We start from the raw sequence: 15,781 nt of genomic DNA on the forward strand, positions 1-15,781 counted from the left end.
TACTTTAGTTGAGAATTATTTGAATTAATTAAATCTTTTTGGGTAACATGAACGCAACATTTGTTGTGCATGCCCGTCCCGCAAGGTGGCGCTAAAAGCATCCCGCGACGCTTTCGGCAGCACCAGAGGCGTCTCGTGATCGACACTGTCATGGTGATTCACAGATGACGCACACTTCCATCTAGGCTGCCGCCTAACACTTTTTCGGTGTGGTTGGCGGCCGCCTAGTCCGAAATTTAGAACACTACCCTTAGATAGTTACCTTTCTACAACATGTATACTCGGATAAGGACTGAGGATTTTTAAAACATGGAGAGAAAATTAGAGCCTTCCTTAGGCCTAAATAAGTTTATTAAGCTGCCATAAGTACAAGGTTTGTACCAAAAGATAAACACACAGAAGTATAAATAAGATTTACACGAGGGAATTATAAGAAAAGAAATTGCAGAAACTTAAAGACTCACAGACTTGCTACTACTTGCTTCTTGCTTGCAAGCTTGGGGGTTTCTTTGATGATGAGACTTGGCCTCAAGAGGGGTTTTATAGAAAAGGAAGAGGAGAAGAGAAGAGAGGGGAGAGGTCTACCATCTTACGGAGAAAAGCAATCCATTGGGTGAGTCATCAAGTATTTGTTATAGTGCTGAGTCATATTGCTAGAAATATCGTTTGGGTGCGCTTCATAATTGTATGCTGAATCTTGGCGATAAGAAAGTATCTTTGGGTGCGCTTCATAATTGAATGTTGAGTCTTGGCAATAAGAAAGTATCTTTGGGTGCGCTTCATTGCTTGCTGAGTTAGAGAATCTTGCTAAGTGATAACCAAAAGGAACAAAAGTTTGAGAGTTAGTGCTCTAAAAAAGTAGCTTTAGGTTAAAGCTCCATCATGTTGATTGGATTCACCTCTTCTACTAAGCCCATAGAGGGTGGTAAGGTTGAAATTGACTGTCCTTGTGAGAGAGCTGAGCTGTCTTTATTTTTGTTGTACTATTTTTATTTTTCTTCTCGTAAAATTGATAGTGTTTCATGTTGCGCAGAATATTTGATTTGAAAAAAATCAGTTCCCATTTCCTTTGACTAAATGTTTCTCCGGCCAGTGTGTATTCTTGTGGGTTTAGGTAGGGATCCCATAGCCAAGAACTTCCTTGGACAGAAGCCCGCCAATGTTTTACCTGGTTTGCTAGAGGTTTCGTAGATGTCCATTCTCTATCAGGATTTGAAGGATAATCTTCAAAAATGAGAAGTTATATATTAACTCCTTGTTTATCAAATTTAATAATATGCTTCGCTAGTTCAATTTTTAGATGGAGCCATTCTCGGGAGAACTGTCAAACGAGCATAATATGAAAATTTTTCTTTCTTCCGGAGTATGTTGTAGAATTATGACAAGTCTATATGGGAAGTGTTGTATGATGTCCAAGTCATGGATCCATAGTTGTTGTAAAAGGCCGAAGTCCATTGAGTGATCAGTCTTCCTCTATAGTTTTTATGTTCAAAGTTTCCATAGTGAATATTTGCTCTTCGAAAAGAATAAAGTAATTGACAACCTAAGGCTAATGTGCTTTAGTACATTGGGGAAATGTTTTCTGGCACTTGATTTTGTAATTATATTCTTCACCATATGCTATGGTAATACTAGCGGTTAGATTCTGATGAAACCAATTCAGGGCTCCCCCTAGTTCCATAAACTATTGAAAAGTAAAAGTGTTTGCCAAAGTCTTGATACATGTAAGAATATCTTCTGGTAGATTATTTTTCTGTCCAGAAAATGCATTATGGCCTGAAGAATCTCTAGAGATTAGTAGTTAATAGGCCTTTGAGGTCTATATGGTAAAGGTCCTTTTATTGTGAAGTTTCAATATCAATAGTTGGCAATAAGTCTAAGTTATCTGGAGGAGCTTGCCCTTCTGATCTTAGTGAGGGACTAATAATGGGCCTACTCGAGCACTGAGTAAGTCAACAGCTTCTTCCATAGCGTAAAAGCCTTTATAAAATGACTTATTGCAATCTATAATAATACTTTTTACCTCATCCTAATTTGAGTAAAGTCCTGCTTGAGTACCCGTAAAGAGAGCATAGCAAGAATATTTTTTTTCCAACTTGTTTCTAAATGGTTGTTTTTACCTCATTCTAATTTGAGTAAAGTCCTGCTTGAGTACCTGAAAAGAGAGCATAGCAAGAATGTTTTTTTTCCAATTTGTTTCTAAACGGTTGTTATAAAGTAATTAGAGAGTGCATTGATTATTGCAATCTTGTGAATAACAATTCCGGGTGCAGGGATATTCCAAATATTATCTATAAGACATTGTTGTATTAGATCCAGCTTTGATCTTCAACCAAATTAGAAAATATCATCTTTTCATGTATACCGCTGAAGTTATTGATTTCCGAATTTCATAGTTTTGTAGCCATAAGTTCTGACCTTTTTCTATCTATCTATTTTTCTAGAAAATAATAAGAAGTTTAATGTAGCAGTCTGCATAAAGTATCAGCTAGAATTATTGGTTCCTTTTATATGTTTCTAATTTATTTTTAATCCTCTATTGATTATAGTGTCACTGAATTTTATCCATCTTTTTGAGCTTAATCCTTTTTTAGTTCCTTTCGTTTGCTAGTGATACAGGACTATAGCTTCACAATCTGTTTTAATTGTAACTTCATAAATAACATAAAAGAATCTAGGAATGTTGTTATTTGGAATGCTGACAACCTAGTGGATTGCTTTTCTCTAGAAGATGGTAGACCTCTCTTCTCTTCTCCTCTTCCTTCTCTATAAATCCCCTCTTGAGGCCTGCGAGTCTCATTATCGAAGAAACCCCAAGCTTGTAAGCAAGAAGCAAGTTGTAGCAAGTCTGTGAGTCTTTAAGTTTCTGCAATTTCCTTATAATTCCCTCGGAGCAAACTCAACTCCAGAGAAAGAGAATGGGGCGTGCCCCGGTGCCGCTCGTCCCTTGAACCCCCGACCAGGTCGTGTGAATCTTGTTTATACTTCTGTGTGTTTATCTTTCTGTGCAAACCTTATATTTATGGCAGCTTAATAATCTTATTTAAGCCTAAGAGGAAGACTATGATTTTCTTTCTCCTGTTTCAAGAATTCTTAGTCCTTATCCGAGTATAAATGTTGTAGAAATATAACTATCTAAGGGAGAGGATAGAACTGTTGTATTTCTTCCACCCTGCAAATCCCTTGTTGGCTAAGTAAGGCAATAAAATCTGAGTAGCTTGTTGTAAGACCTGAAGACGCTAGTGTAAGGTTTGAAAAATACAACGTTGATTCTTGTTGTTCTCTAATAGGGTGAGGTTCACTAGTGAGAAGCAGCAGAAAAGAAAATTACCTTCTAAAGTGCCTAGATCCAATCTAAAACTCTCTCAATTAAGTCTATAACTCCTGCCTATAACTATCTAAAACTCTCTCAATGAAGTCTATAACTCTCTAAAACCCTCTCAACACATAAACACACTTTTGTATTTCCAGAAGCAACCTTTCTATAACTCCATAGGAGTACCACTTAACTCCACTAGTATTTGGAACAGTCACCCTAAATATTTTGGATCATCCAACCCATAAAAATTTTGGTATCGGAGCCCATTACGACTTTGGGACACTTAGTATATGCTTTCTAACACTCCACACGAAATTAGAAAGTTATATTACTTAAATTTAGCTTTACAGCCAGAACAATCATTACTTTAGATCAAAATAATCATAGTTATGTTAGAATCAAAGCTCACATTCATTGTCTACACACAGACAATTCACACTTAAACTCTCTGACCGACTTACTACTAAGTCTTTTTCCCAAATTTCTAAGAATACTGAAAGGATCTTCATCTTGTAGAAACATTAGATTTAAATTATCATCTTCTATATTTTCTTCAATTTGAGATGTAGAAGGCATCAATTCTGAAAATCTAATAGAAAGTTTCTCATTTCTGTTTTTATACATGATCGAAGTCGTGGGTTTTAATGTTGTATCAGGATTATTTAGATTTATGTTCCATTCTAAAACCTCTGAGTTATGTTCTCCAGGTTTTAGAAAGCATATTTCTTTTGTAGTAAGTGTTTCAATCATATCAGTAACCATAATTTTAAAATGATTATGAATATGATTCATTGTTTTCCCCAAATAGATGATATCTAACTGAAGATTGTCATCTTGGAACTGACCATATCCTTTTGCTTGGATATGTACTTTAATGTCTGACAAAGTCTTTAATAATGATATTATTCATATCAACTTCTACAAGTCCTATGATTGATTTTTAATCGAGAGTCATAAGTCCTCTAAGTCCATATTCAATTAATCCTAAATGGATGTTTGTGTCGATGATTGTATAAAGTTCTAGTTGATGTTTCAGTCATTAAATTAAGTTTTACTTCATTTGGGAGATGAAGAGCTTCTTCTCTATGGTGTCTATACACAGCAGTTGAGAAGTTTAGAGTGCGTTTGGTTTCTATTTTCATTTTCTAAAAAACACGTGTTATCCTTTTCTTAGAAAATGACTTTTAGATATTTTCTATTTTCTCATAAAATGATCTCTCTTTTTTTAGAAAACAAACAATGTTTTTTACTTTCTTAGAAAATGAAAATAAAAAATTTATAAACCAAACCTTAGTATTTCTAGGCTATATAATCACCTAGGATTTAATTCATTTAACTACCTAGTCAAGAAGTTGTGTTTGATTCTGTTGGCCTCTCTCTGACTGTTTGTGAGGAGTCAGTAAAAGGCTCCGTTCTTGTTAAGTTCATTTGGTGTTTTGACTATTTCCTGAATTTTGTTTTTCTAGGGAGAGTAACCTAGTTTCTAACAAAGAATTTTGTGGAATTCATATGCAAGTGCTATTTGATTGTCAGTCAAACCGTCTTCTTTTGTCATAGAAAATTGTTTGGCATATTCTAAAGCTTATTAGTATTGAGTGTTTTCAAATTTAAGTTTGTTCATTTTCTTGATTTCCTCGAGTATTTTATGAAGAGAGTCCAATTTTCCATAAAGTTGTGTTTTATTACTGACAATGAGTTCAGTAGATTGTGCTAAACCAGTTTTGGATTCTGTATCCGAACTTTTAGTGTTTAAGTTTTGATAGGGCTAGTATATCCTCTTTAGTAGGTATACCATCAGATTTAAAAGTTGATTCCTTTTAGATAATCAAGATTCATAATTTCCCGCAAATAAGTGTTTTCATTCTCGCTATTCCATCGGTGGAGCTTACGATATTTTCATGTTTCCTAAGAAGCATCAATTGCTGCAAGCAAGCCATACCATTTAGCTATTTCCTTTCCGTAGGTGGCAGAAGCGGAAGAGAAAACTGCTGGCGGTTTACTGCTAACTCAGGCCACAAAGGAGAAGCCTTCGGTGGGGACGGTGAGATTGTCAATCTTAAGAAACATAACTTAATGCTAAGTTTACATTGATTTAGCCAGAATGTTAAAGCCTAAAGTCATCCTGATCGAGCAGGTGATTGCCGTGGGCCCTGGCAATTTAGATCCAGAAGGCAATAGAACACCATTGAAACTCGAAGCTGGGAGCACCGTCATGTTTTCCAAGTATGCTGGAAGTGAGTTCAAAAGCAGCGACGGTGCAGAATTCATTGTTCTGAGAGCATCAGACGTGATGGCATCCCTCTCTTCGTAGGCTAGTCTTGCGCCAACATTAATTTTATTGAATCTAATATCCTGTTCTGAGATTATTCTCCAACCATGGCTTTAAGATTTATATTATTTAGTTAAAACTAATTTGTATACAACCTATCATTTCTTTAAAATTGCTGGGAACATTTTGAAGCAATCTGAAGTTCTATTAGCATTTTGCAAAGGAGCATCTAATTTTAGTGAACTTTTAGGATGTGTTATATTTGGAATTTATCGAAGAACCATGTTTGCTCCTAACTTGTTTTGCTCAATTTGTTACGTGCACTTTTGGCAAACTTAATCTTACTATTATTATCTTTAAAAATTTAACTTTGGTGGTATCAACCAGCCGAACATCACCCCTCGTTCTTTTATGATCAGATATTTCTGACCCAGTCTAGATCATGTGTTCTTCAACTTTCGAACCTGCAACTCGACGCTAACAATACCCACCTTCGCATGATGTTTGGCATCTATGACTTCGTATTACAAAGGAGTTACAATCAAGCAGTGAATAGTTCTGTTATCGAGAATGCTAGGGAGATGAACAAACTGGCTTTTATCCATATACAAGTAGTCGATGCACAAAATTTCTCAAGGAAGAGTCAATTACGAAGGAAGGAGGAAAAAAACGAAAGAAAGAAAGAAAGGGAATTAGCACAAATTTCCCCTTTTTATTTGACAAGCTTATAGCATTACCTCAGAGCAAGTTATAATTGCCATGGCGCTTAAAGGTAGAGCTGAATAAGCTCATCACTCACAACAGACGGAGTAAGAATGCCAAGGTCAGTGAAGAGCAGTGTGAGGTACTGAGGCGGGGTGTAATCCCTAGCAGATGTTTCGACTTCTACATCTGGTGGAACAGGGACGCCAAAGTTGATCGGACGAAGTGCAGGTTCCATGTCCTTCTGATCCAATGGATACAGCCGTGCAAACTGCAGATCATCACAATAAAAATAGTATCGTCGTAAAAGCTTTTTGAGTTCAATGGTTATTCTGCCTTGCAAACGAGTTGAAGTTCTATGTTTGTATATGCATTCATAGATTCATAAGAATTTTGACATAATGATTAAGAGGAAAAGTATACCTTGTAACTTTCAGCAGCCACATAAACAGGTTTATCCATGCTATGCGCCACTATCGCAATTTGATATGTTCCCATCATGTTAATAATGCCTCCACTCTCAACAACTCCATCAGCTCCAACTAATACCATGTCAACCTCATCCATTACATATGCGGCGGCAGAATCAATAAGAAGTTTAACAGGAATGCCTAGTGCAGCGAGTTCTTTGGATAACTTCAATCCAGTTCCATCAGGTCTACCCTCTGAAACATAAAGAACACATGAGTTTTTGTTTAAGTGTCCCAAGATCCCAGTTATGAAATGTTTTATAAAGGACCTGTGCAGAAGACTGTGAATAGTTTTCTATTCGAAACTGCCAGCTTCAAAACTTCTAATATCACTCTTGAAAAGCCATGAACTAATATTGTGCAGCCATCCAATATAAAATCTTGGCTAAGCAGGGCAATTGTGCGGCGTGCCTTGCATATTTAAAGTCAAACTTAGTTTTTATGACATACGGGTAAAATCACAAAAGAAACACGGGCAATCACCTACCTTCATGGAAATCTCACCAAATTTTTCCCCTCGTTCAATCAAGCGAAGCTTTGCAGCATGAAAGTCCTCATATTCAAGGGCAGAAGTTCGGGTAACATATCGCATAAAGAGATCACAACCAGCTGATAGTGAAATGGAAGTTGCATCCCAAGACTGAGATACCGGCATATCTGTTAGTTATAATTTCAAGCAAGTAATCCAGCAATGGAAACAACAATTATAAGGTCTTTTTGTCTGCAACATTAGATCAGACTGAAAAATAAAATTGATTCTGTCGATTAGGCCATCACAAAATGTAGTAATGTTAAACTATTGAAGCTGCTTTTATTAATGTCTTTATCTATAAAAACTCAAAAACAATATTTCAATAATATTTTTATTATCATTTAATCCTAATTTTTTATTATTAAAGAGACCTATATATACTTAGACGTTGCACGACACTTTAAGAGTCCGTGACATGTCTCAATATGCTGTCATGTTGACAATAGGGGCATCGCCAGTTGATGGTAGTATCCTCAAGGCGAGAACACTGGATGAAACCAGAATGACACCTTAGGATTGTGAGCTTCAGCTTGCCTCTAGGTTATATTTCTCTAAACTATTTTTTTTTGTTCCTCTTGAATAATTTTATTTGATTGTTTATGTTTTGCACAAACAGCTTCATCACCAAAATATCGTAAGTCCAGAAACTACACCTAGAAGTTTGTAGTTTGACTAAAGGCTAAGAAATTCAAGGAGAATTATTTATAAAAAGAAAAACAAAACCAAAGGACTCATCACCAATGTGTGGGAATTCAGATCCCATATAACAACATTAACAACATTGTTGGGAGGAGCTAACCTTTTACTCCCGTCCTAAAATGGAGAATAGTTTCACATTCCATGTGACGTCACATCCAATGGGGTGCGGGATCACCTTATGGTCAAGAAGAGAGAGAGAGAGAGAGAGATACTTCTACTGATCAAGCCATCAGAAAAAGTAACCTAACTTGGTAATCTTTAAACTATCAAAGCTATAAGAGCTAAAATTATAATTGAATTTTTTTTATATTGTATTTCTACTGATCAAGCCATCAGAAAAAGTAACACCTAACTTGGTAATCTTTAAACTATCAAAGCTATAAGAGCTAAAATTATATTTCAATTTTTTTATATTGTCTTTTGAATTTTTATTATTAAAAGGGCACATCTCTAGAAGAGACAACCTTTGTCAATGTGCACCTCAAAGCAATTGCCCTCTAAAAAGAAAGGCCACTCCCAATGCTTAAAGTCTCTTCCTCAAGAACTCTAATGCCTTTTTTTTTCCCATTCATTCTTCTTTCGTTTCAATTTTTAAATCATATATACTCAGACGAGGCTCAACATTGAAAGGGTGCACGATAGACCTTATTGTGTAGTCGAATCAGTAATAGAGGCATCACAGGTTGTATACTTAGAGGGAGAGGGTCGGATCAAGCCTGGGTAACCGGGTTGTATACTCTAAACTGTTTCTTTGTTTATCCTACTGAATATTCTTAATTATAGCTTATGCTTTTATTGATTATCTTACATCACTGCAATTAAGCCTACTTTTGCTAATTAAGAAATTGATATTGATTATTTTGCACCAGCAACTTCGTCAACTAAATATCCTAACTTCACTAAGTGACGAGCAACTTTGTCAATTAAATATCCTAACTTAAGTGACGAGCAGCTTTGTCAACTAAATGATGCTATGCCAAGAAGTTTGTAATCAGTATGAAGATTGAGAAAATGAGTGAGAACTATTTATAAAAAGGAAAACATAAGGGAGTGATCCAATTTGGAAAAAAAAAATGCATAAACACTACTGAGGTTGAACAAAAATACCCACATAGCTTAGAGAAAAAAGATGATAATTTTGCATTAATATAATCAATGTGAATAAACCTAGCCCAAAAAATAGTCACCCAAAACAAAAAAAAATATCAGCAAAGATGTGATTCACTCATTAGTAGGGATTCTACAAAAATATTTTAAGGAAGCCGCTAAAGGAAGGAAGACAGAAATGTTTTAGAAACTGAAAAAAAGAGATTGTCCAGTCCAAACTTATCAAAGAAAGAAAGATCGTTAGAGATCGGTTCGAAAGTGAACTGTGTAAGGAATTAGTAATTCTTCTGGGTTGTGAGATAAAAATATCAGCAATAACATAAAGATTAACATCTTTCCAAACGTGCAAGCAAAACCCTAGAAAGTAGGAACCAATAGAATCATAGAACGCTGTTTAATGTACTGGAACAAGAGGACGTGCAACCAAGATCCTACCTTTAGAGTATCGGAAGCTTTCTTGAGCTCGATCTCAAGCTCCATCATGGTGGTCGCCTCACTGGATCGGATGACGGCGGCGAGGGCCATGATGGCGGCGACGGCCTCGGCGAGGTCGGGCTTCTTCCGCCAGTGGTTAAATTCGTCGATGACGCTGAAGGGTTTCACGATGGATCCAGGGGCAGATGGTGGCAGATCCCCCTCCTCCTCCTCCTCCTTCAGGAGCGCAGCATGGGCCTGAGCGAGCCAGTCACTGGTGACGTGGTGCTCCGCGCGGGTCTGGTAGTAGGCGGAGATGCCGGGCCTAGGGTTAGAGCGATCCATGGAGGAGGATTCCGAGGGCGAGGAATAGGGGGAAGGAAACTGGCTGAGATTGTTCTTGTCGAGGATGAAGGAAGCCGTTCGCCCCCACATTTTGCTCCCCTGCTTTCTACCCTTTTTAGCTTTCAATCCGCATCTGATTCTATTCGATTATGGTTTTAAGTTCTTATATTCTTCTTCTTCTTCACTCTTTGTTTTTTTTTTAAATAACGCATCATCAATTTTTATAATTTATTAGTTTTTTTTAAAAAAAATATTTATTTAGCTTTTTTAGAATTAGTTTAAGGGATATTTATTTATTTTTATTTTTAAGTTTCTTTTTCAGATCTATCACAGACACATTTTCATTTTGTTTTCTCCTATGATGCGGTGATGATGAAGGCCCCCGCCTCCGTTATCACGATGGAGATCAAATTCAAAGCGGTCAAAACATAGATGACATCGATCGGTCGGGCAAAGCATGTCTCAATTGGAGAGAAGGCTATGACCCGCCGTCATCTTCGACGCAGGGAGCAATCAAATAATCGACACTAAGGGAGAGTATGCAGAAGTCGAGCGACCACCCCGCTCGGCAAGACAACATGAATTGATGTGCAGAGTTTGACTTCGACCGAGCGGCTATCCCGCTCGGCCTGGCAACATGCTTCAGCCGAGCGGCTGCCTCGCTCGGCTTGACATCAAGCTTCGACAATAGCAAAATGAACCTTCGGTCGAGCAAACACGCACTTAGGAACAACGAGGCTGTGGCTGACCGGATGGGACATCAGAGTGGTAGAATTAAGGCCGAGCGATCAATTTGCTCGGCCTAGAAGTACACTCCTGATGATATCTAATGATATCCTTTTGGGAATTTGTGCCGTCGATATCGGGCATGGACTGCCAGAAGATCGTACGACGGAAGTTTCCACTGTTACTTTAGAGATATGCTCAGCCCGTTAAGGTACTGTGTCAAGGACACTTTACTGATCAGTTTTTTCAGAAAAAGCTTTGATAAGCGCGCTCACTTTGGGAAGCGTACACGTGCGCTACCGTAGCCCTATATAAAGGGGTCCAAGCATAATTGGAGGTATGCGATATTTACTGTTTGTGCTATAGTCTTTTTGTTACTCCACTTCATTCCTCATTGCCGGTGACTGATTTGAGTGTCGGAGGGCCAACATCGAGGATCCCTTCCCTGTCTCAGCACTAACGTAGTTTGTATTACAGGTCCGCACGGAGTTCATAGGAAGTTGACGTGAACGTCACATCTTCAGCTTTCCGTCTCTTCGACTTTCAGACAAGATGATCCTCCATTTTTCTTTTTTGTATTTTTATTATTTAAATGTCATTTTAGAATATTAACAAATATAACAAAAACACAGTAAATAATATAATGTTCTTAATTAAAATGTACTAAATTATTATTCTAAGAACTCATATATATTATAAAATTAATTTCAAAATGGCAAAATTTCCGTCTTCTTCCTCGTTATGCCTAATAAGTAATTTTATTTCCTTTGGTGGGAATCTCTTCTCTTCCCTTTTATTTCGATCCTGAAACCTGAAAAGATCGATACTTGGAGATGGATATTGCGATTTAGGGTTCGTGCCTTCCGATTCTAATGAGGTGGCGGCGCGATGTCGGAGGGCACCATCGCGGTTGAGGTCAGCGGGCTGCCTCAGGCGAGAGCCGCGATGACGGCGCGGGTGCGACGGCAGGCGTGGTTCGTGACCGCGTGCGGTTGCGTCCTCCTCTGGACGTGCCTGATCCAGCTCCTTGCCTATGGGCGTCTCTGGCAGAGTTGGAATCCCGCGCGGTTTTTCCTTGTCCTCAGGGACGACGTCGCCGGTGTTGGATCGAGTTCAGCTCCTCCGCCGCTCACACCTCCATCACCAGGGCTACAGTCGAGTATGTAGCCCTATCTTTTTTGTGCAATGTTGTTTCGGCAAACCATACAAATATTTCTTTTTTCCTTTTGGACTGTTGCGGGGTAGGTGTCTTAGGAGAAAAAGATAATAGATTTCACCATTCTTTTATCCCCTAATGAGTGGTACAAAAAAGATTCGCGAATAAAGAAACTATTTTGCTGACGATCAATGCACTTGTAAGCGGACACTAGACGGATAATGAATTAATACCTAGAACAAGTAGATGAGATGTACTATCTATTTTGGTATACTCTCAATCTTTGCCTTTTGATCTTCTGCTTCGCATGGTAGACAAGGCATATATCCAATAGCTTGAGTTTTGGAGCTGCTAATACCAACGCAAAGAATATTTTTTGATGCAGTTGATTTATTTTCCTCCTGTACTCATTGCTTGGAAGATTTTTGTCTGCAGGGATGATTCCCTTGTGTTTCACTGTTCCTTATTTTAATCATAGTTCTTGATCCACAGAAGATGTTTTAATGATTCCTCCGTTGTATTTTAGTTTTGCTTGAATATGAATGGCATCAGATAGGCTTAGATTTATAAACACAGGTGCTTGATGGTTGAACATGATTTTCCATGCCATTCAAGCACAAATTATTTACAAACTATATTTGGTTTTGAAACAGACCGAGTATAATAATAACCCATTATTTTAGAACCGAAGTTAAATAAATTGGCATTTTAACTTGTCTATCTTCTAGAGTGTGATGTCTGCAAAATCTAACCACTTTCAGGAAATTATACAAGCAACGGCTATCTAAAACTATCATGCAATGGTGGCTTGAACCAAATGCGTGCAGCGGTTGGTATAATTCCTTCTCAAAGTTGTGGACATCTGCCAAGGGCAAGTATTGAAATTATGGTATTTGGTTTTCAGATATGTGACATGGTGATGGTGGCTCGCTTACTGAACCTAACACTAGTGGTCCCGGAACTGGACAAGAATTCATTTTGGGCTGACCCAAGGTACTGTTCATCCCTATTTCGCATCCAAAGTGCATGCTAATTCAGAACTACAAGAACCAACCGCTGAGCTTGCCGTTTAGTGTCAATTAATTGAAAAGTGGAGACACCAGGATATCAAATATTCATTTCTTCATACATTGGCACTAACTTATATACTTGTCCAGTGCTCTGTATAACTTATAGATTATCCTGTTGTTGTTTCTTATCATCCTTTTTCTTTTTCGTGGTCCTAATATATTCCTGTCGTCTAATTTCAGTAATTTTGATGATATCTTTGATGTGAGGTATTTCATCAAATCACTGAAAGACGAAGTGCGAATAATTAAAAAGCTGCCAAATAGCATAAATAGAAATGCTTCAAGCCAGTTTTTTATGATGCGCCCAGTGAGTTGGTCAGATGAGAAATACTACATACAACAGGTGCGGACATCTTTTCATAGTTTATTATATTGACATTTTGTTCTGTTACTTGAAATGCTAACATGAATGACTTGATCATTTTTGCCAGAGTAAGGAACTAGGGCTCTGTGTTTCTTGTCTCTTGTCTGTGTTCTTGCAAATTGCTCGGCTGTTATGTGGGAATTTATTATTCTTGTGTTGTCTCTTGTTTGTTCTTATGCTGCAGATTTTGCCACTGTTCAACAAGTTTAATGTGATTCATTTTAATAAAACGGATGCACGATTAGCAAACAATCTTGCTTTTGAGCTCCAGAAGCTTAGATGCCGTGTAAACTATCATGCGCTGAAATTTTCTCCTCAGATCATGACATTGGGAAACAAGTTGGTTCAGATTCTTCGAGGGAAGGGATCCTTTGTTACCTTACATTTGAGATATGAAATGGACATGCTGGCCTTTTCTGGTTGCACTCATGATTGTTCTGAGAAAGAAGCTGAAGAGCTTAAAAGATTAAGGTACACAACAATAAAACCTCTTTGATCTTCTTGTAACTAATTCACATTTTGTTGATTCTTCACCGCTGAAGTTTTAGGCTTTGTAAAATATGTTGTTATGTCTTCCTATGGCATTTTGGGTTTTTTCATTACAAGTTAGCATACTGTTGTAAATCAAATTATGGTATTTAACAAATAACTGGTAAATTGCAAAAGTTAACTTTCTTTTTATATATAGTTCTTTCTTCTCACAGAGAATAAGGAAAGGAAAAAAGAAAAAAAAACAAAGGTCTTCAAAAATTTTGTACTAATTCAGGGTATGTTACATAACTTACAATTGGAGAATTCAAGAAGACCAGTGCTACCATTTTGTGGATTCACCTTTTTCATTTATATATTCTAGCAACACTTATCTACTACTGAAGCTATGCTCTATTTTGTGGAATTACCTATATACTTATTGTATATCAATAATTTGGGTAAACTCTACTGTTCTCAACAATTATCGGGATAGCCCCTATCATTCGTATCCTTCCATTAAACATTTGGTAAAACTGTATCATTGTAATATTTGAATCTCTTAAATCACTTTTAAATTTAATTACATTAACTGAAGTTTTTAGTTTCCATCTATTCCTTCACACTCTCAACTCCTATCATTTCATGATTTCAATAATTAGACTATAGAATGGTAAACATATTTGAAGTTTAGCTCATTTGACTGTATTTCATACTCTGTTAGAGTTACACTAATTACTCCTCCCATGGTAACATTTTTTATTTGTATTTCCCAATAACCCCACACTGAATCTCATTATTCTCATCTCTATTAAACCTAAACTATACTTGTACCCAATCATAGATGAAACTATGATTTCATCTATGATGGCATTGCCAAACTGTTGTTCTTAATGACAGAAGGTTTTTGAAATTTTGATATTTCATGATAAGGTTTCTGTCGTCAGGTACAGCAGATTCATTTTATTCTTGTAAACAGCATTATATAGTTGTACATACTTGAAACTAACTTCTACACTTTTCAGGTATGCCTATCCTTGGTGGCGAGAAAAAGAGATAAATTCCACAGCCAAGAGACTGCAAGGCTTGTGCCCACTTACACCTGAGGAAACCACCCTTATTCTCAAAGCATTGGGCTTTGACAAAGACACTGTAATATACATCGCCTCTGGTGAGATTTACGGTGGGGAAAAGAGGCTATCAGTTTTGCGTGCAGAATTTCCCAATCTCGTAAGACCATTTCCCGTTTACAATGCTGCTTCACTTTTTCTTTAGCTACCAAATTCAGGTTGAGGCATGATACCGATCTATGATCTCTGTTCTACTTAATTCTCTTAGTCCAGAACTTTGAAGCTCTATGATACACCCAATCTGCAGGTTAAAAAGGAGATGTTGCTTAATTCAGAAGATCTGCAGCAGTTCCAAAATCACTCATCCAAAATGGCTGCACTTGATTATATGGTTTCGTTGGCGAGCGACACTTTCATCCCAACATATGATGGAAATATGGCCAAAGTTGTTGAGGGGCATCGAAGGTAACACTTTTCTCCTTTTCCATTTTTTCTGTGTTGTCAATTAGTTTCATTTCCCGGATTTTGGCATTGGTAGGTACCTTGGGTTTCAGAAAACTATCTTGCTGGACCGCAGAAAATTGGTTAAGCTTCTTGATATGCATAACAACAAAACACTTCCATGGGATGAGTTTGCATCTTCAGTGAAACAAGTTGTTAATGGGAGTCTTGGACAGCCAATCTGTCGAAAAGTTCTCATCAACAAACCTAAAGAGGAAGATTACTTCTATGCTAACCCGCACGAATGCCTAACCAATGCAAAGGAGTGCCTTAATGTACCTTACCAGTCAAACTCATCGAGATGAAAACAGATACCCTGCAACTTATTAGCCTTCTCTTAAAGAAAAGTTTAGCCATTCCCTTCATGCCTTTGTAGGCCTTTATAGGCCTACCATAGATGTTCTGTTGTTATTGTTTCTTTGTTTAATAGCCTTTGTTCTTTTGTTTATTAGTTAATTTGTAATGCCACATTCTTTCTTGTTTCACTGTAAGCTACTTGGTTATTTAAAAATTAAGGTTATTGAGTGTTTTAAATTTATTCTCATTCGAAGATCTATGGATTACATTTT

General features: G+C 37.2%; 3 protein-coding genes across 9 annotated transcripts in view; 2 read left to right on the forward strand and 1 right to left on the reverse strand.

The window, feature by feature from the left end:
• The window catches only part of LOC122016180 (20 kDa chaperonin, chloroplastic-like), a 34,545-nt gene extending 28,762 nt beyond the window's left edge, over positions 1–5,783 (forward strand). For all 4 annotated transcript variants that reach the window (XM_042573408.1, XM_042573409.1, XM_042573410.1 and 1 more), the window contains 2 exons: positions 5,283–5,360; positions 5,454–5,783. In XM_042573408.1, the coding sequence (XP_042429342.1) occupies positions 5,283–5,360; positions 5,454–5,630 (255 nt within the window). In that variant the 3' untranslated portion in view covers positions 5,631–5,783. The remainder of the gene's footprint in view (positions 1–5,282; positions 5,361–5,453) is intronic.
• Positions 5,784–6,170: 387 nt separating this feature from the next.
• On the reverse strand, positions 6,171–10,014 carry LOC122016181 (translation initiation factor eIF-2B subunit alpha-like). Its single transcript, XM_042573412.1, has 5 exons — positions 9,534–10,014; positions 7,248–7,400; positions 7,030–7,171; positions 6,714–6,955; positions 6,171–6,561 (listed from the first exon to the last, which is right to left on the reverse strand). Exons 1-5 carry the CDS (start codon positions 9,945–9,947, stop codon positions 6,355–6,357), a joined length of 1,158 nt encoding a protein of 385 aa, XP_042429346.1. The 5' UTR covers positions 9,948–10,014; the 3' UTR covers positions 6,171–6,354.
• A 1,318-nt stretch (positions 10,015–11,332) lies between these two features.
• LOC122016179 (rhamnogalacturonan I rhamnosyltransferase 1-like) lies at positions 11,333–15,756 on the forward strand. 4 transcript variants are annotated; one of them, XM_042573405.1, is made up of 8 exons: positions 11,333–11,742; positions 12,501–12,568; positions 12,644–12,732; positions 12,990–13,152; positions 13,493–13,644; positions 14,667–14,871; positions 15,019–15,176; positions 15,250–15,756. In XM_042573405.1, the coding sequence occupies exons 1-8, from the start codon at positions 11,472–11,474 to the stop codon at positions 15,515–15,517; spliced, it is 1,374 nt and encodes a 457-aa protein (XP_042429339.1). In that variant the 5' UTR covers positions 11,333–11,471; the 3' UTR covers positions 15,518–15,756. The 4 variants fall into 4 exon arrangements, with proteins under 4 accessions (XP_042429339.1, XP_042429338.1, XP_042429337.1 ...); XM_042573404.1 differs by having other exon boundaries at positions 11,334–11,742; positions 13,017–13,152; positions 13,358–13,644; XM_042573403.1 differs by having other exon boundaries at positions 11,335–11,742; positions 13,358–13,644.
• The last annotated feature ends 25 nt before the right edge of the window (positions 15,757–15,781 follow it).

This window comes from Zingiber officinale, chromosome 8B (assembly GCF_018446385.1).
Source record: "Zingiber officinale cultivar Zhangliang chromosome 8B, Zo_v1.1, whole genome shotgun sequence".
Classification (NCBI taxonomy): domain Eukaryota; kingdom Viridiplantae; phylum Streptophyta; class Magnoliopsida; order Zingiberales; family Zingiberaceae; genus Zingiber; species Zingiber officinale.